We start from the raw sequence: 20,220 nt of genomic DNA, 5'->3' as shown, positions 1-20,220 counted from the left end.
ATATAAAAAAATGGGAGATGAATTTTTACCACATTCAAGCTCACCCCATTCTTCATCATAAATAGGTAAATGGGTTTACTATTGTCACACGTGCAGGGAAATCTTGGTTTTGTGTGCTATTCAAACAAGTCATTTCATTACAAGGGAAATGTTAACAGAATGCAGAATGAAGCGTTACAGTGCAGTGCAGGCAGACAATAAGGTGCAAGGTCATAATGTGGTCAAAAGTGAGGTCCAAAGTCCATCTTGTCGTACTAGGGGTCTATCCAATAGTTTTATAACAGTGGGATAGTAACCCGCCCTTGAACCTGATGGTATGTGCCTTCTACCTTTTGTACCTTCTGCCCAGTTTGATGGGTAGAGAGGAGAGAATGCCTGGAACGCATGGGGCCTTTGCTTATGCTGGTTGCTTGACAGGGACAGAATCCATGGAGGGGAGGCTGGTTTCTGAGGTGTGCTGACCAGAGTCCACAACCCTTTTGGTCACAGGCAGAACAGCTACCATGTAAAGGCATGATGTATCTGGACAGGATGCTCTTTATAGTGCATAGATAAAAATTGGTGAGTGTCAAAGGGGACATGCAAAAATTCTTTGAGCCTCCTGAGGAAGTAGAGACACCAGTGAGCTTGTTATAATGTAGGAGTCATTTATAGAGCATAGACAAAACACAGGACAGCACAGCATAGGAACAGGCCATTCTTTTAAGCCTGCCTGGAAGCTGATTCCGAAATGGAATGCATGTATCAACATGAGAGAAATCTGCAGCGAAATGGTAGAAAACAATTGGATTTTGAAGAGCCATCATGAGTGTAACAGAATGAATGCCCTGCTCAGGTGATGACTGAATCTGTGATTAGTTCTCAAGCTCATTGCATTGGGGGAATATTCTACGCATCCTCCTGACACCTTCTCATTGTCTCCATACCCCAGGTACCACATGTATGGAAGGAATGTCGCCAGACTACAGGTTTGGATCACCATCAATCAGGTCGAGTCATTTATAGCGTTCGAGAAGGAAGGAGATTACGGGAATCAGTGGAACTATGGGCAGCTGACAATCAATGAAACTACATCAGTCAGGGTCAGTCTCTTCCAGGGATGCACCGTAATGGTCACGAGTGTATCGGTATCACTAGCACGAGCAGTTAGCGTAACCCTTTACTGTGCCAGCAATTAGTGATGGGGTTTCAATTCGTGCCACAGTCTGTACATTCTCCCTGTCACCACGTGGATTTCCTCTGGGTACTGTGGTGTCCTCCCACATTCCAAAGACATGTGGATTAGGGACAACACAAACACCTACGTCAGGATGCTGTACATCAACTGTAGCTCAGCACTTAATACCATCATTCCCACAATCCTGATTGACAAGTTGCAGAACCTGGGCCTCTGTACCTCCCTCTGCAATTGGATCCTCATCTTCCTAACCGGAAGACCACAGTCTGTGCGGACTGGTGATAACATCTCCTCCTCGCTGACAATCAACACCTCATGCAGCGTGCTTAGCCCACTGCTCTACTCTCTCTATACCCATGTCTGGGCATAGCTCAAATACAATCTACAAATTTGCTGACGATACAACCATTGTTGGTAGAATCTCAGGTGATGACGAGGGGGTGTACTGGAGTGAGATATGCCAACTAGTGGAGCGGTGTTGCAGCAACAACCTGGCACTCAAAGTCAGTAAGAGGAAAGAGCTGATTGTGGACTTCAGGAAGGGTAAGACAAAGGAACACATACCAATCCTCATAGAGGGATCAGAAGCGGAGAAGTCAACAGTTTCAAGTTCCTGGGAGTCAAGATCTCTGAGGACCTAACCTGGTCCCAACATATCGATGTAGTTATAAAGAAGGCAAGACAGCGGCTGTACTTGATTAGGAGTTTGAAGAGATTTGGTATGTCAACAAATACACTCAAAAACTTCTATAGACGTACCATGGAGAGCATTCTGACAGGATGCATCACTGTCTGGTACGGAGGGTGGGAATACTGCACAGGACCAAAAGAAGCTGGAGGGGGTTGTAAATTTAGTCAGCCCCATCTTGGGTACTAGGGTACTAGGACATTTTCAAGGAGCGGTGTCTCAGAAAGGCAGCGTCCATTATTAAGGACCTCCAGTGCCCAGGGTATGCCCTTTTCTCACTGCTACCATCAGACAGGAGATACAGAAGCCTGAAAGCACCAACTCAGCGATTCAGGAACAGCTTCCGAACTGAAGTGATAGAGGAAAGGGAGGTTGACTTACAAATAGAGAAAGCTTTCAGAAGGGGGAAAGGGAGGATAGGCAGGTGATAGAGAAGGGATGCACTCAGACCAGTGGTTTGAGAGATGTCCATTTTAATGCGAAGAGTATTATGAACAAAGAAGATGAGCTTAGAGCGTGGATCAGCACTTGGAGCTATGATGTTGTGGCCATTACAGAGACTTGGATGGTGCAGGAGCAGGGATGGCTACTTCAGGTGCCAGGCTTTAGATGTTTCAGAAAGGACAGCGAGGGAGGCAAAAGAGGTGGGGGTGTGGCACTGTTGATCAGGGATAGTGTCACAGCTACAGAAAAGGAGGAAATCATGGAGGGGTTGTCTACGGAGTCTCTGTGGGTGGAAGTTAGGAATAGGAAGGGGTCAATAACTCTACTGGGTGTTTTTTATAGACCACCCAGTAGTAACAGGGGCATCGAGGAGCAGATATGAAGACAGATTCCGGAAAGGTGTAATAATAACAGGGTTGTTGTGGTGGGAGATTTTAATTTCCCAAATATTGATTGGCATCTCCCTAGAGTGAGGGGTTTAGATGGGGTGGAGTTTGTTAGGTATGTTCCGGAAGGTTTCTTAACACAATATGTAGATAAGCCTACAAGAGCAGAGGCTGTACTTGATCTGGTATTGGGAAATGAACCTGGTCAGGTGTCAGGTCTCTCAGTGGAAGAGCATTTTGGAGATAGTGATCACAGTTCTATCCCTTTTACCATAGCATTGGAGAGGGATAGGAACAGACAAGTTAGGGACGCGTTTAATTGGAGTAAGGGGAAATATGAGGCTATCAGGCAGGAACTTGGAAGCATAAGTTGGAAACAGCTGTTCTCAGGGAGACAATGGAAGAAATGAGGCAAATGTTCAGGGGATATTTGCGTGGGGTTCTGAGTAGGTACATCAAAATGAGACAGGGAAAGGATGGTAGGGTACAGGAACCGTGGTGAACAAAGGCTCTTGTAATTCTAGTCAAGAAGAAAAGAAGAGCTTATGAAAGGTTCAAAAACCTAGGTAATGATGGAGATCTAGAAGATTATAAGGCTAGCAGGAAGGAGCTCAAGAATGAAAGAGCCAGAAGAGGCCATGAGAAGGCCTTGGCAGACAGGATTAAAGAAAACCCCAAGGCATTCTACAAGTATGTGAAGAGCAAGAGGATAAGATGTGAGAGAATAGGACCAATCCAGTGTGACAGTGGCAAAGTGTGTATGGGACTGGAGGAGATAGCAGAGGTACTTAATGAATACTTTGCTTCAGTATTCACTACGGAAAAAGATCTTGGTGATTGCAGGGATGACTTGCAGCAGACTGAAAAGCTTGAGCATGCAGATATTAAGGAAGAGGATGTGCTGGAGCTTTTGGAAAGCATCAAGTTGGATAAGTCACCAGGACCAGAAGGGATGTACCCCAGGCTACTGTGGGAAGTGAGGGAGGAGATTGCTGAGCCTCTGGCAATGATCTTTGCATCATCAATGAGGATAGGAGAGGTTCCTGAGGATTGGAGGGTAGAAAACGTTGTTCCCTTATTCAAGAAAGGGAGTAGAGATAGCCTAGGAATTACAGACCAGTGAGTCTTACTTCAGAGGTTGGTAACTTGATGGAGAAGATCCTGCAAGGCAGGATTTATGAACATTTGAAGAGGCATAATATGATTAGGAATAGTCAGCAAGGCTTTGTCAAAGGCAGGTCGTGACTTATGAGCCTGACTAAATTTTTTGAGGATGTGACTAAACACGTTGATGAAGGTAGAGCAGTAGATGTAGTGTATATGGATTTCAGCAAGGCATTTGAAAAGGTACCCCACGCTAGGCTTATTGAGAAAGTAAGGAGGCATGGGATTCAAGGGGACATTGCTTTGTGGATCCAGAACTGGCTTGACCACAGAAGGCAAAGAGTGGTTGTAGATGGGTCATATTCTGCAAGGAGGATGGTGACCAGTCGCATTCCTCAGGGATTTGTTCTGTGACCTCTACTCTTTGTGATTTTTATAAAGACCTGGATGAGGAAGTGGAGGAATGTGTTAGTAAATTTGCTGATGACACAAAGGTTGGGGGTGTTGTGGATACTGTGGAGGACTGTCAGAGGTTACAGCAAGACATTGATAGGATGCAAAACTGGGCTGAGAAGTGGCAGATGGAGTTCAACCCAGATAAGTGTGAGGTAGTTCATTTTGGTAGGTCAAATATGATGGCAGAATATAGCATTAATGGTAAGACTCTGGGCAGTGTGGAAGATCAGAGGGATCTTGAAGTTCAAGTCCATGGGACATTCAAAGCTGCTGCGCAGGTTGACTGTGTGATTAAGAAGGCATACTGTCCATTGGGCTTCATCAACCGTGGGATTGAGTTTAAGAGCTGAGAGGTAATGTTGCAGACATATAGGACCCTGGTCAGACCCCACCTGGAGTACTGTGCTGAATTCTGGTCGCCTCACTACAGGAAGGACATGGAAACCATAGAAAGGGTGCAGAGGAGATTTACAAGGATGTTGCCTGGATTAGGGAGCATGCCTTATGAGAATAGGTTGAGTGAACTCGACCTTTTCTCCTCGGAGCGACGGAGGATGAGAGGTGACCTGATAGACGTGTACAAGATAATGAGAGGCATTGATCGTGTGGATAGTCAGAGGCTTTTTCCCACGGTTGAAATTGATAGCACAAGAGGGCGTAGTTTTATGGCGCTTGGTAGTAGGTACAGAGGAGATGGCAAGGGTAAGTTTTTTATGCAGAGATTGTTGAGTATATGGAATGGGCTGCCGGCGACGGTGGTGGAGGTGGAAACGATAGGGTCTTTTAAGAGACTCCTCGATAGGTACGTGGAGCTTAGATATATAGAGAGCTATAGGTAAGCCTAGGTAGTTCTAAGGTAGGAACATATTCGCCACAGCTTTGTGGGCCGAAGGGCCTGCATTACTGCATTGTGCTGTAGGTTTTGTATGTTTCTATGTTTCTTCCCCTCTGCCATCCCATCCGTAAATGGACATTGAACCCTTCAACACTACCTCACTTTTTTAATATATATTATTTCTGTTTTTTTGCACAATTTTTAATCTCAACATACATACGTATACTGGAATTTATTTATTTATTTATTATTATTATTACTATTATTATTTTCTTCTATATTATGTATTGCATTGAACTGCTGCTGCTATGTTAACTAATTTCACGTCACATGCCACTAATAATAAACCTGATTCTGATTCTGATTCCGGTTTAAAATGTTGCTACTGAACGCATGCGACAGCTCACTGGTAGTTCAAAAGGCAAGAAATACGACTAAAAACATTACTAATAGCACCTTTTATTAAGTAAATTGTGGTAAATTATCACAGCAAACAATGAAAAGGTGAGAGAATGTGAACAGAATTCGGGGGGTGAATCGTGCTGGACATTACAAGATCGACACAGATGGAGTGAGCCATCCGGTGAGGAGAAGGCGAGGCAGAGAAATTTCGATGCCCGTACATTTGTTCGGGATGCGAGGTTGGATTGCTCTGGGTATTGAGCCGATTTGGAGAAATCGAGAGCGGCTTCATGCTGGGCAGCGAAATCTGGGCCCAGAGCAAGTCACTGGGTGGATTTTTCTAGGCCCGGACCCTTTTCCTGCACCAGTGCCTAGATCCCAATGCAAGGTACAATCCGCTGTTTGGACGATTTAAATGATATGCTGGAAAGACGTAGCATTGGGATCGGAGGCAAGAGCCAATATCGCTTGCTCTCCCACAATGTTCACTCCTCTCTCCATGGGCACTGAGGCAATGAAGACAGTCCCAACCGCTGTGTTCCATGCCCACTGATATAATGGACTCATACGGAGGCTTGGGCCTACTCCGAGCTGCTCCAGGGTTTGGATCTAAGGACTCATTTTGGTTTGGAATGTCGCTCGCTTCTGTTGTTTGCATGATCTGTGTTTATTTTCCCTTTACCTGCGCAGTAGGTGTTGGTGTTTTTTTTTATTTGGGTTCTTTGAAATCTTTGAGTTGTGGGCATGCTGTGCTGACGCTGGAAGCATGGCGACACTTGCAGGCTGCCCTCAGCACATCCTCGGACTATATTGGTTGTTAACACAAGTGCCACATTTCACAGTATGTTCCAATGTTTTGATCTACATATGACACATAAAGTTAATCTTTATCCTTAACGACTGTACAATTATCAAATCTCCCACCAAGCAGAAGTAGGGTGGGGGGGGGTGTCGTATTGACTACAAACTAATTTTCACCGACCACTTCAATAAACTGGCTGTAAGGCAAGGTCAGAGCTTGACGTCCTGCAGTAGATTCAGAGAGATTATCTTTACTTGTCTCAGAAAAGGTAAATAAAACAAAGATAAATTTAATCTTTCTCTTGACCCGGTTTCTCTCATGATACATCATGATTAATAGCTGTCCCATTTCGCTATCCCATTCATAAATATCACAGCATTCCTCAAGGCTGTCATATGCCTTCTCGACAACCGTATCAACTTGAGCAGCATCTTTGAGGAATCTATGGACATGGACCCTAAGATCCCTCTACACTAGTGGTCACCAACCTTTTTAAGCCCAAGATCACCTACTCAACCTTAGTGAAAGGCAAGATCTATCTACTAAATCGTTTAGAGAAAAAACAGCTCAGATTGTACTTCCAATTTGAGGCCTTTTATTTGGGCTAAATGTATTTGAATTACACAAAATACTTCTGTCAAACTTTCAAATAAGAAAACACTGTAGCTGGCATATCAAACAGGCCACAGCTGTCTTTCTTTAAGAATATTACAATACTTCACACCTTTAATTCTAAGCTTCATTATTTAGTTTTATTTCAACACGAAAAATAAATGATTAAAAATTGACTGTTGCACTCAGTGTGATGACTGGGGCTAAATACTTTCTGCTAGTTCCCTGAAATTTGGCTCATAACTACAGACAGCCAGTTTGAGACTGTCTATGAGGTGTCTGTCAGTAAGAGATCTCCTGTACTTAGATTTAATAATTTTCATCTGTGAAAATGCAATTTCACACAGATAAGTTGACCCGAAGTAGGCACTGACTTTTAGTGCACATGCGGTGAGATAAAGAAACTTCTCCCTGCTGACATGCCCCCAAATGTCACCGTCCCCTGATCTTGCTTTAGGCTTGATGTTATTTTGCAAATCAATTATTTCCATTTCAGAATCACTTGGCACACCAAATACTTGCTGGAGTTTGGCTGCTATCTGTTCTATATCAATCGGCAGAAATGGGTTTGAAATAAGTGCAGCAATATCTTTCATGACATTTAACTCCTCAAGGTGTCGATTGAACTCTATTGCCAGTTTGTCTGTGAGCAAAGTACTGCTCAGGGTGAAAAGCATTTTTTTCCTTGATGGCTGGTAACATTTTTTCCAAGTTGGGAAAGTGCGTCAGCCTCCCTTTCTTTAAATTTGAAATCCAAACACCGAGCTTGGCCTTAAACGCATTTACTGCGCTTATCATGTGGGTTAGGTGTTGGTCTTTTGCTATGAGCTCGTGGTTAAGTGCATTTAATTTAGCCGTTATGTCTGTCAGAAACCCTAAATCCAGTAGCCACGCATCATCTGACAGCTCCTCGTTCTCCTCGTTTCTTGTTGACTGGGAAGTCTTTATCTCAGGCAGCAAGTCAACAAATTGTTGTAGCACTTTGCCACGACTCAACCACTGAACATCAGCATGAAGAATTATGTCTCCGTAAGCGGCATCGAGTTCATCCAATAACGCCTTGAATAAGCGGTGCTGAAGCGCTTTTGCTTGAATCAAGTTTATCAGTTTGACCACCAGTGTCATTACATGAGAAAAGTCCACGACCTTCCCAGCCAAGGCCTGCTGATGAATCACACAGTGATAATCCAGGAAGTTGGGAAAATGAGGGTCATTACGGCACAGTGCTATAAAACCAACGCGCACACTGCGCACTACTGGAGCCCCATCAGTAGTAATTGCCACCAGTTTATGAATGGGGATGTCATTTTCACGGTTATATTTTTTAAACTCATTGTAAATATCCTCACCTCTCATTCTCTCCTTTAATTGCAAAAGCGTGAGGAAGTCCTCCTTTGTTGTAAAATCCTGGAAAGCCATTCTGATAAATACAACAAGCTGAGCTGTTTGCATTACATCCAGGGATTCATCGAACTGCAGTGAAAAATATTCACAGAGTGACAAGTCCTTTAACACTTGTCGATCCACGTCCTCTGACAGTGACTCTACCTTCCTTGTCACTGTTGCAGGGCCAAGCGGTATATTATGTATTGCGGTTGTGATGTCGTTTTTGTTTTTAAAGTCATTAAAAACAGTCTCTGCGGTAATGGCCATTGCTTCCTTGAATAAATCGCCATCTGTAAAAGGCTTCTTGTGCTTAGCCAAAAGGTGACTTACACGAAATGATGCTTCAATAGCAGCCCGTTTAGTGAAAAAAGATTGCTGGGCCTTCAACCTCGATTTCAGCTCCTCAACTTTCCAGGCACAAATTGTGCTCTTTGGGGGGTAGGTGTCTTTAAATTTCTGGTGGTTGGTGTTGTGGTACCACTCCAGATTCCCTCTTTTAGACAGTGCTTGTGTTTGGTGGCACAACATACATACACACTTGTCTTTCATCAAGGTAAATAGAAATTCCTCTTCCCATTCTGGATGGAAGTTGTACATTTTTGCCTTCTTTAGTGGAGCCTCCGCCATGCTAGCTAGCTACCTTGCAGGATATCACGAGTGAGTGCCGTATATTGATGTTTGCGACAGTCTGTACTCTTATCTAATCTGATTGGTCACTTTGATGCAGCACAAGCTACACTGAAAATGCGGTGCATGGTGGGGGAGCTACACACATGCGCACTGGGCAGAAAGAACAGAACTAAACCCCCACAACCCGGAAACAATCTCTCTTTACAAATAGTTTTCAATAGCAAAAATATTGCTATATTACCATTATCCTTATTGGTATTACTTACTTTTATAATGCTCACATTACAACAGTATTTGTGTATTTATTTTTCATTTTTTTCGGGATCGACTGGGAAAATCTCAAAGATCGACCAGTCGATTGCGATTGACGGGTTGGCGACCCCTACCCTACACTGTTAAGAGACCTGCCATTAACCCTGCCGTCAAATTTGACTTTGCATTGCTAATCGCCTCATACTTTTCTGGGTTCACCTCCATATCTGCCTCTTCTCATCCCAGCACTGCATCCAATCAATGATCCAATGCAATATGTGACAACCTTCTGCTCTATGCACAACTCCGCCAACCTGCATTTATAACGAGTCTTTCTGCTTGCTCATTGCCCAGGTTGTCTTCGAGGTTACGAACAGTAATGGGGTCCAGTCTGAGACTGCACTGGATGACATTTCCCTCACAACCGGGGCCTGCAAAGACAGCGGATACCCTGAACCAACAGCAAAACCAAAGCCCACGCCACCCCCAGCAGGACCCAGTGAGTGCCAGTGTTATTTCTATGGGATGTCTTTCACAGACAAGGTGTTGTTCTTTTAGAATCAGAATTAGATTTAATATCACCTGCATATGTTGTGAAATTTGTTCTTTTGCAGAAGCAGTATAGAGCAATATGTAGAAATAAAATACCTGTAATTTACAGTAAGTAGAGAAAGTTAAATTAAATAAATAATACAAAATAAAAAGAGAGGAAAAAAGTAGTGAGTTGGTGGTCATGGGTTTGTCCATTTAGAAATCGGATGGTAGAGGCTAAGAATCGGTTCCTGAATCGTTGAGTATGTACCTTCAGGCTCCTGTACCTCCTCCCTGATGGTAGCAATGAAAGAAGGGCATGTCCTGGGTGATGGGGTCCTTAATGATGGATGCGACCAATCTGAGGCATCTCTCCTTGAAGATGTCCACAGGGAACTCTGCTTTGCCCCAGCGGAATCCATACTAGCTTGGATAAAGCACTGGCTAACTGACAGGAGGAAAAGTGTGGGAATAAAGGGAACCTTTTCTGGTTGGTTGCTTGTGACCAGTGGTGATCCACAAGGACGAAGTGAGTCCTAACGAAGGGTCTCGGCCTGAAACGTCGACTGTACCTCTTCCTAGAGATGCTGCCTGGCCTGCTGTGTTCACCAGCAACTTTTATGTGTGTTGCTTGAATTTCCAGCATCTGCAGAATTCCTGTTGTTTGTACAAGGTAGTAGGTGATAGGTGAAACCAGGAGATGGGGAGGGGTGAAGTAAAGAGCTGGGAAGTCGATTGGTGAAAGAGATAAATGACTTGGGAATGGGGAATCTGATAGGAGAGGACAGAAGGCCATGGAAGAAAGGGAACGAGGAGGAACATGAGGGAAGCGATGGGCAGGCAAGGAGATGGGGTGAGAGAGCAAAATGGGAATGGGGAATGGTGAAGGGAGGGGGGCTCCTTTATTGGAAGTTCGAGAAATCGATGTTCATGCCATCAGGTTAGAGGCTGCCCAGAGAGAATATAAGGTGTTGCTCCTTCAACCTGAGTATGGCTTCATCGCAGCAGTAGAGGAGGCCATGGACTGACATGTCAGAATGGGAATGGGAAGCAGAATTTAAATGGGTGGCCCACTGGGAAATCTCACTTTTTCTGGCGGTTGAAGTATAGGTGCTCGGTGAACTGGTCTCCCAATCTACGTTGGAGCCACACCAGGAGCAATGGATACAGTAGATGACCCCAACCGACTCACAGGTGAAGTGTCCTCTCACCTGGAAGGACTGTTTGGGCACCTGAATGACCGTGAAGGAGAAAGTGTAGGGGCAGGTGTCGCACTTCATTGCCACAGGCAGCTGTGGAGCCCAAATCTCTGAGTATATTGAAGGCAGTGGTTGATAGATTATTGATCCCTCAATACATGAAGGGATACGGGAGAAGGCAGGAGATTGGGGCTGAGAGGGAAAATGGATCAGCCATGTTGAAATGGTGGAACAGACTCGATGGGCCAAATGGCTTAGTTCTGCTCTTATATCTTATGGTCTTATTCACAATGGTGGTGTGGGGAATATCAGCAATTTATGTCTATAATTGTGCTGTGATAATGGCCAGGTCCACTGAAGTTTAGATTCAGATTTAACTTTATTTATCGCATGTACGTTGAAACTTACAGTGAAATGTGTCGATTGTGTGAACAATGAATGATGTGCTGGGGTCCATCCGCAAGTGTCACCACACATCCTGGCACCAAGAACAGTCCCACCCTGGAAAAAGCCTCTTGCTACCCACACAATCTCAGCAACTTCTCATCTTTCTTCCCTATCAAAAATATCTACTAATTTTAGAACATAAAACATTGAACATTATGGCATACCACAGGCCCTTCAGCCCACAATGTTGTGCCAACTTCTTAACCTACTCCAAGATCAATCTAAACATTTTCTTCTGGCAGCTTGTCCAAATAAGTGCCACCCTCTGCATGAAGAATTTGCTCCTGAAGGTCCTTTGGAATATACTCCCCTCTCAACTGAAACCTATGCCATCTAGATTTTGATTCCCTATTGCTGGGAATAAGACTGTGTGTATTCATCCTATCAGCGTCCTCATGGTTTTATATACATCCATATCGTCAACTCTCAGAATAAAGTCCTAGCCTGCCCAACCTATCCTCATAACTCAGTACGTCCAAGTTCTGGCAACATTAGAAAATAGGATGTAGGAAGTACAGGCCCTCCAGCCCATAGTGTTGTTCCAAACTTTTCAACCCACTCTAAGATTGATCTAACCCTTCCTACAGAGCTCTCCGTTTTTCCAACTAAGAGTCAGGTTAATATCACTGGTATATGTTGTGAAATTTGTTATGTGGCAGCAGTTCATTTCAATACGTAATAATAAAAATGGTAAATTACAGTAAATATATGTACTGTATATAAAGTTAATTTAATTAAGTGGTGCACAATGAATAAAAAAGTAGTGAGGTAGTGTTCATGGGTTCAATGTCCATTCTGATAGCTGATGGTGAAGGGGAACAAGCTGGTCCTGTGTTGTTGAGTGTGTGCCTTCAGACTCCTCTACCTCCTCCCTGATGCTACCATCAGTGAGAAGTTACAGGGTTTCCCTCTACTACCACCCCTGGCTGGGCAACCACACACCTACCACTCTCTGACTTAAATAATTTATCTCCCACAACCCCCTATGCCCCTCCAATCAGCTTAAAATATCTGCCCCTCATATTAGCCCTTCTCAGAAATCTTTTCACAATCTTTCCAACTTAATCATGCCTTCCCTATTACAGGATGTCTAAAGCTATACACAGCACATTATATACAGGATGCCCGAAGCTATACACAGCACATTATGTACAGGATGCCCGAAGCTATACACAGCGCATTATATACAGGATGCCCGAAGCTATACACAGCGCATTATATACAGGATGCCCGAAGCTATACACAGCACATTATATACAGGATGCCCGAAGCTATACACAGCACATTATATACAGGATGCCCGAAGCTATACACAGCACACCATGTACAGCCTCACCATGTTTTGTACACGGTTCTCTGTTTTCTCTTGTTCATCCAACGAAACCCATCACAATGAACTGAGAAAGCAGAGAGAGTTTCGGTGTACTCCTCATCCTCGGCCCTTGGTAATGTACTGGAGTGGCCCTAGTCTGTTGTACTCAGTACTGGCATGGGGCTTAAACCTTCAGCCAGCTAGTTCAGAGGCAAGATGATTGCCCAGACAGCAAATCATAAACACAAGAGATGCTGCAGATACTGATCCAGAGCAACACGCACAAAAATGCTGGAGAAAGGTAAGATGCTGAGTTTCTCCAGCATTGGGCATGTGATACTCGGAGAGACACTGCAATTAGCATATCGCAAATGGTTCTCTTGGCAAGTGGAGTCGTATGCCCATCAAAATAGAGTCCCCAGGAGACTGAGAGGGATTGAGGGCAGATGCCTCTTGAGGGAAACGAAGGGTCTGTTGCCACTGTGTCTAGGCCCAATGGCCAGAGCTCCAAGTCTACAAATTTCTGTGAGCCTGCTGGGGAAGTTGAAGGCCCAATGTCTACCAATCGAGTCTGAGCATGGCCAGCATAGTAAGCTGCTGTTAGAATGTGTGGCAATGCTTGCAGGCTGCCCACATGCAATCCTTGGTTGCATATGGTTGTTGACACAAGTGACACACGTCACTGTATGTTTCCAGGTACACGTGATAGTAAATCTGAGTCTGAACTTAATTCATTTTTGGGATCTGGTGTATCTAGAATGGCCCTGGATATATTGACCATCTCTCGGTAATGCTATGTGCGCTGACGTTTACAAACCAGTTCTCCTTCCTGCAGCTGACTGTGGCGGTCCACTGGAACTGCGCGAACCAAACACCACCTTCAGTTCCATCAATTACCCCAGGAACTACGTGAATAGGGCATTTTGTGAGTAAAATTCTGCTTCTGTCTCTGCTGGTTTTGCCTTTTATTCACTTTGACAGGGATATTATATTTTTGAATTACAGTTCAGTAACAGGCCCTTCTGGCCCAATTAAACCACGTGACCAATTACCCCTACTGCTTATGCTTGGACTTACAGAGGGCCTTCGAAAATGGGGCCGCACATCAGGCTGCTTAACAAGCTACGAGCCCATGGTATTACAGGAAAGAGTCTAGCATGGATAAAGCAGTGGCTGATTGGCAGGAGGCAAGAAAAAAAATGGGAATAAAGGGAGCCTTTTCTGGTTTGCTGTTGCTGACTTCTGGTGTTCTACAGGGGTTGGTGTGGGACGAAGTTAGGAGGAGGGGCAGGTAGTTTTTGAGGAGATAGAGAGGCTACGGAAGGATTTAGACAGATTAGGAAAATGAGCAAACAAGTGGCAGATGGAATGTAGTGTCAGGAAGTGTATAGTCATGCACTTTGATAGGAAAAAGTGAAAGAGTAGACTGTTTTCTAAATGGAGACAAAATTCAAATGTCTGAGGCACAAAGGGACTTGTGCAGAGTTCCCTAAAGGTTAATTTGCAGATTGAGTCAATGGTGAGGAAGGCAAATGCAACATTATCACTCATTTCAAGAGGACAAGAATATAAAAGCAAGCTTGTAATGTTGAGGCCTTATAAAGCACTGGTGAGGCCTCACTTGGAGTATTGTGAGCAGGTCTGGGTCCCTTAAAAAGGATGTGCTGAAACTGGAGAGGGTTCAAAGGAAGTTCACAAAAATGATTCCAGGATTGAACAGTTTGTCATATGAAGAGGATTTGGTGGCTCTGGGCCTGTAGTCACTGGAATTCAGAAGAATGAGGGGTGACCTGATTGAAGCCTATCGAATGTTGAAAGGCCTCAATAGAGTGGACATGAAGAGGATGTTTCATATGGTGGGAGCACCTAGGACAGGACGACACAGCCTCAGAGTAGAAGGGCGTCCTTTTAAAATGGAGATGAGAAGGCATTGTATACTTAAGGTAAAGGCTGATAGATCCTTGATTGGTTTTGGCATGAAGGAATACAGGGAGAAGGCAGGAGATTGGGACTGAGGAGAAAAGTGGATTAGCCATGCTGCAATTATGGAACAGACCTGATGGGCCAAATGGCCTATTTCTGCTCCTATACCTGATACAAACACATGCGTTTGGAATGTGGGAGGTAACTAGAACACCCAGAGGAGACTCACACAGTCATGGGAAGAGCATACAAACTTCTTACAGATAGTGGAGAATTGCTGATCACTGGTGCTGTAATGGCATTACACTAACCACATACATATTGTTTGGAGATACAGCATTGTAAATGGCCCTTCTGGCCCAAGGATCCCATGCCAGCCAATTACACCTGTCGGGCCAGAAATTCTGTTTCTGTGCCATACTTTTTTCTGACTGATTAACCTACTGACCTATATGCTTTTGAAATGTGGGAGGAAACCAGAGCACCCAGAGGAAACTCACAAGCATATCATGCAAACTCCTTACAGTCAGCGGTGGGAATTGAACCCCGATCAGTAATCAGTGGCACTGAAATAGTGTTACGCTAAATGCGTGCAATTTTTTTAGAGATGCAGCAGGCTTTTCTGGCCCAGCGAGCCCAACAACACACATGTCATTGACTAACCTGCTAACCCCTACGTCTTTAAAATGTGGGAGGAAACCAGAGCACCTGGAGAATGAGCACCTCTACTCCATCAGCAAAAACTGGCACCTTCCAGTGGCCAGAGATCTTAATTCCGCTTCCCATTCCCATTCCAACATGTCCTCTTGTGCCATGATGAGGCCACTCTCAGGGTGGAGGAGCATCACCTCATATTCCATTTGGGTAACCTCCAACCTGTTGCATGAAAATCGGCTTCTCCTTCTAGTAAAAAAAAATCCCTCCTCCTCCTCCGTTTTCCTATTCACCACTCTGGCCACATACCTCTTCTTACTTGCCTATCACCTTCCCTTAGTGCCCCTCCTCCTTCCCATTCTCCTATGCTCCACTGTCCTCTCCTATTAGATTCCTTCCTCTCCAGCCTTTTACCTACCTGGCTTCTATCACCTTCTAGCTGTCCTCCTTCCCTTCCCCACCCCCAGCTTTTTTATTCTAGCACCTTCTCCCTTCTTTCCAGTTCTGAAGAAGCGTCTCGTCCCAGAAGGTTGACTGTTTACTCATTTCTATAGATGCTGTCTGACCCACTGAGCTTCCCCAGTGTGTGTTGCTCTGGATTTCCAGCATCTGCAGAATTTCTCATTTTCATGAAGGGAACCCACGCAGTCACGGGAAGGTGTGCTCTGCTACCGTCATCAGGTTGGAGGCTGCTCAGATGGAATATGAGGTGTTGCTCCTCAGTCCAAAATGTCAACCGTTTATTCATCTACATACATGCTGCCTGAACTGCTGAGTTCCTCCAGGGTTTTGTGTGTGTTACTCCGGATTTCCAGAATCCACAGAATCTCTCCTGTCCATAGAAGAAAAAGCAGAAATTGTTAGACATACTCAGCAGGTCCAGAAGCAACCATGGAGAGAGAAACAGGGTTAATATCTCAGCCTTATTTGGAAAATGCCGTCTAATACACAGAAATAATCAGCATCCCACAGGGGTATTCTGATATTGTGACAGTGTCCACAACCTTTGAAAGGCTGGGTAAGCTAGTGTGCTTTTCTTTGAAGCAAAGGAGGATGAGAGGTGACTTGATAGAGGTATATAAGATGATAAGAGGCCTAGATCAAGTGGACAGACAAGAGATGTTTTCCCAGGGCACTGTCGTGCATTTTTTGTAACTGCATCAACATATTGAGCCTAGGATAGATCCTCAGAGACGTTGACACTCAGGAGCTTGAAATTTTTCACCCTTTCCTCAATGAGAACTGGTGCGTGTTCCCTTGTCTTACCCTCGTCTCACACTGTACTAGTCTCCTTTCACTGAATTCTCTGGCAGTCCAAGTGCAGACATCCTTCAAGCTCTTTCATTCTTCATCGCAGGTACCTGGAATTTAATTGCAGACAAGGGGAAAAATATTCAGCTCCACTTCGAAGACTTCAGTTTGCAAAATATTTTTGACGTGGTAGAAGTCCGAGACGGAAGAGGAACAGATTCTCTCCTGATGGGTAAAAGGAATCGAACCATTGTTTCTTGGATCCTTTTGAACTAGTAGTGCCTAAACTGTCATAGAGTTAGTACAGTAATAACTGTTAGCAGCACGCCAGCTGTAAGATCAAGGGTGGCCATTCTCCTTGACATAGTACAATAGTTACAGCTAGCTCTCACTTACGCAGGCAGTAACTGTGGTGTCAGTATTCCCACTGGCCACTAGATGTCTCTGCAGAACCACATTCAGAAATCTCCCAAGCAGCAATGAGATCATTTCCCCAATGAAGATTCGAGCACTCTGCTGCTAAACATGACATTAACCTTTTTTTTTCTGCCTCTGATTCCAGCTGTATTCACTGATGAAGGACCATTTGGTGATCTCTTCTCCACCAAGAATGAGATGACAGTCTTCTTCGCCACAGACAAGTCAGTAACTAGCAGAGGATTCCAGGCAAACTTCACCACAGGGTATCGATTGGGACAGCCAGGTGAACAATCCTTCACTGTACTCCTGTGTCACTGGGAACAACTGTCCCTTTCTCATTCGTTTCTGCAGGGACATGGTGAATTCAGACTTGAGGCTCTGTATACATTTCTGTCTCCTTGCCTAAAATGAGAGGCACTGGAACGATGATTCATGCGATGGATTCTGGAAGTGGTGGGTTCTGTATGTGAAGGTGGAGTGCATGTGGTCTGGTGGCAGTGCACAGCATGACACAGTGCACAGATGTTCATTGAGTCCAGGACTTGTACAGCACAGAAACAGACCCTACGGTCCAATTCGTCCAGTCCAGCCTTTATGACCTCCTTCATGAATACCACTTGTCCATACCAAGGCCAGGACCTTCCATGTCTATTTGTGCCTGACTAAACGTCTCATAGTAGTTGTATCACAATCCACCACCTCCTCTAATAGTGCATTCCAGATATCAGCCAATATCTGTGTCATAAACATTCCCCTCAGATTACCTTTGAAACTCCTTCCTCTCAACTTAAATCAATGCCCTTTTGCTCTTCCATGGGATAATGATTCTGACTCTCTGTGCTTATTATCCGAGGGCTGATTGATAAGTTCGTGGCCTAAGGTAGAAGGAGTCAATTTTAGGAAACCTAGCACATTTATTTTTCCTACATTTACACACTTAGTCCAGCGGTCATGGAGCAGACGAATCCCTTCTTTGTAGAAGTCGGTCCCTTGGACCTCCAGAAGTGGTCCACAGCAGGGGTGATTGATAAGTTTGTGGCTTAAAGTAGGAGATGAGTTATTAACTTCAAACTTTCTGCATTTTCACTTAAAGAGTTGAACTGCACGTGTATGTAATGAGAACTGTATATCTCATCTCCTTCTACCTTAGGCGACAAACTTATCAATCACCCTTCGTAAGTGATCCCTCTACAACCATACGATATAGCAGCAGCATTAAGCCATTTGGGGCATCGAGTCAACTCCACCATTCTGTCCCTTTCAACCCCATTCTCCTGCCTTCACCCCATAACCTTACTAATCAAGGACTAATCAACCTCTGCTTTAAATATATCCAATGACATGGCCTCCATAGCCAAGTGGAATTCATTGTCCACAGAGAATTCACTATTCTTTGGCTAAAGGAATTTATCCTCATCTCTGTTCTAAAGGGTGACCCTTGTATTTTGAATTGCAACCTCTGGTCCTAAACTCTCCCACTACTGGACCACTCTACCTAGGTCTTTTATTAAGTTTTAATGAGATTCCCCTCCCCCTACCATTCTTCCAGACTCCAGCAAGTACTGGACCTGAGACATCAAATACTCCTCATACGTGAACTGCTTCATTTCTGGGATCATTCTTGTGAAGATGCTCTGGACTCTCTCCAATGTCAGCATTTCCTTTCTTGATAGTGGGCCCAAAACTGCTCACAATGCTTCGAATGCGGTCTGACCAATGCCTTATAAAACCTTAGAATTACATTCTTGCTTTTATATTCTAGTGCTATAATTGCATTTGCTTTCCTTATCTCCGGTCTTCTCCCTGTGTTCCTTCATGCCCTGAGTAATCAAGAATCTATCAACCTCTGCCTTAAATATACCCACTGACTTGGCCTCCAAAGCTGCCTGTAGCAAGGAATTCCACAGATTCACTACTCTCTGGCTAAAGAAACTCCTCCCTCGTCTCTGTTCTAAATGGACTTCTCTCTATCCTGAGGCTGTGCCCTCGGGTCCTAGACACCCACCATAGGAAACATCCTCTCCACATCCGCTCTTTCGAGGCCTTGCAAGGTTAAATAGGTTTCAGCTAGATTTCCCCCTCATTCTTATGAATTCCAGAGAGTACAATCCCAGAGCCATCAATTGGTGTTCATCTGGTAACCCTTCCATTCCCGGAATCATTTCGTGAACCTCCTCTGAACCTTCTCCAATGTCAGCACATCCCTTCTTCGATAAGGGCCCCAACATTGCTCACAGTACTCCAAATGAGGCCTCACCAGCGCTTTATAATGCCTCAACATTACATCCTTTTGATTAAATTCTTGTCCTCTTGATACGAATGCTAACATTGCATTTGCCTTCCTCACCACAGACTCAACTTGCAACAGGGAACATTTGCTCGGATGCAGAGGATGTGGGAAAGAGGCATAGATCAAGCAGGCAGACAGTATCTCTTTCCTAGTGGTGAGATGTCAAACACCAGAGGGCATGCAATTTAAAATGAGAGGGAGTATGTTCAACGTAAATGGGAGGGACAATTTTTTACACTGAGAGTAGTGGGTGCCTGAAATGCACTGGCTGGGGAGGTGGTAGAGGCAGATACATGAGGGACTTTTAATAAATGTTTAGATAGGCACATGATTGTGAGTAAAATGGAAAGATATGGACGTTGTGTGGGGATTAGTTTAGTTACTCATTTGATTACTAATTTAATTGGTTCAGCACAACATTGTGGGTTGAAGGGCCTGTTTCTGTTCTGTATTGTTCTATGTTCTATCTTCTTTTTCATCTCGATGGGGAGAGATGCCGGGGGGGGGGGTAAGGGGCCAAGAGGTGGAAGAGGTTCTGGGGATGGTGGATGAAGTGATAGGTGGAAGAGGAAAAGGAGAAAAGAAGAAGGAATCTGGTAGGACAGGAGAGTGGACCATGGGAAAATGGAAAGAGGATGAGCACCAGAGGGAGGTGATGGGCTGGTGAGAAGAGATTGGTTCAGAGGGGGGCCAGAATGGGGAACGTATTATGTCCCGAAACACCTCTTGGGCATTCAAAACTTTGGAAGCGTAGGCACTGCTGTAATGTAGGAAATGCAGCCAATTTGTTAAGTTCTGCAGCAAACTCCCATGAGTGCAATTAGGCAGTGCAGGGTCATTGGGCCAGAATGGCCCGTTACCGAGCTGTATCTCCGAATGACTAAGCTCTCCATTCCGTTAACTAGTAGGCTCAGAGTGACCTGGTTGACCTCTCTATGTGGGATTGTGTTTTCAACACATCTACTCATCCAGACAGATGATTTTATCCAAAGTGGAATTTTCGTTTTGAGCTGATGTTT

The 20,220-nt window shown here is 44.5% G+C and overlaps 1 protein-coding gene across 1 annotated transcript in view; it reads left to right on the top strand.

The window, feature by feature from the left end:
• Positions 1-20,220, top strand: part of tmprss15 (transmembrane serine protease 15) — a 97,771-nt gene that overhangs the window by 55,350 nt on the left and 22,201 nt on the right. The window contains exons 10-14 of the mRNA XM_072262179.1: positions 932-1,099; positions 9,546-9,673; positions 13,499-13,588; positions 16,598-16,723; positions 17,054-17,194. Coding sequence (XP_072118280.1) covers positions 932-1,099; positions 9,546-9,673; positions 13,499-13,588; positions 16,598-16,723; positions 17,054-17,194 — 653 coding nt within the window. The remainder of the gene's footprint in view (positions 1-931; positions 1,100-9,545; positions 9,674-13,498; positions 13,589-16,597; positions 16,724-17,053; positions 17,195-20,220) is intronic.

Source organism: Mobula birostris, chromosome 6 (assembly GCF_030028105.1).
Source record: "Mobula birostris isolate sMobBir1 chromosome 6, sMobBir1.hap1, whole genome shotgun sequence".
In the NCBI taxonomy this organism is placed as follows: domain Eukaryota; kingdom Metazoa; phylum Chordata; class Chondrichthyes; order Myliobatiformes; family Myliobatidae; genus Mobula; species Mobula birostris.
The sequence above is the reverse complement of the archived record's forward strand: the minus strand, read 5'-3'. Positions and strand labels throughout refer to the sequence as shown.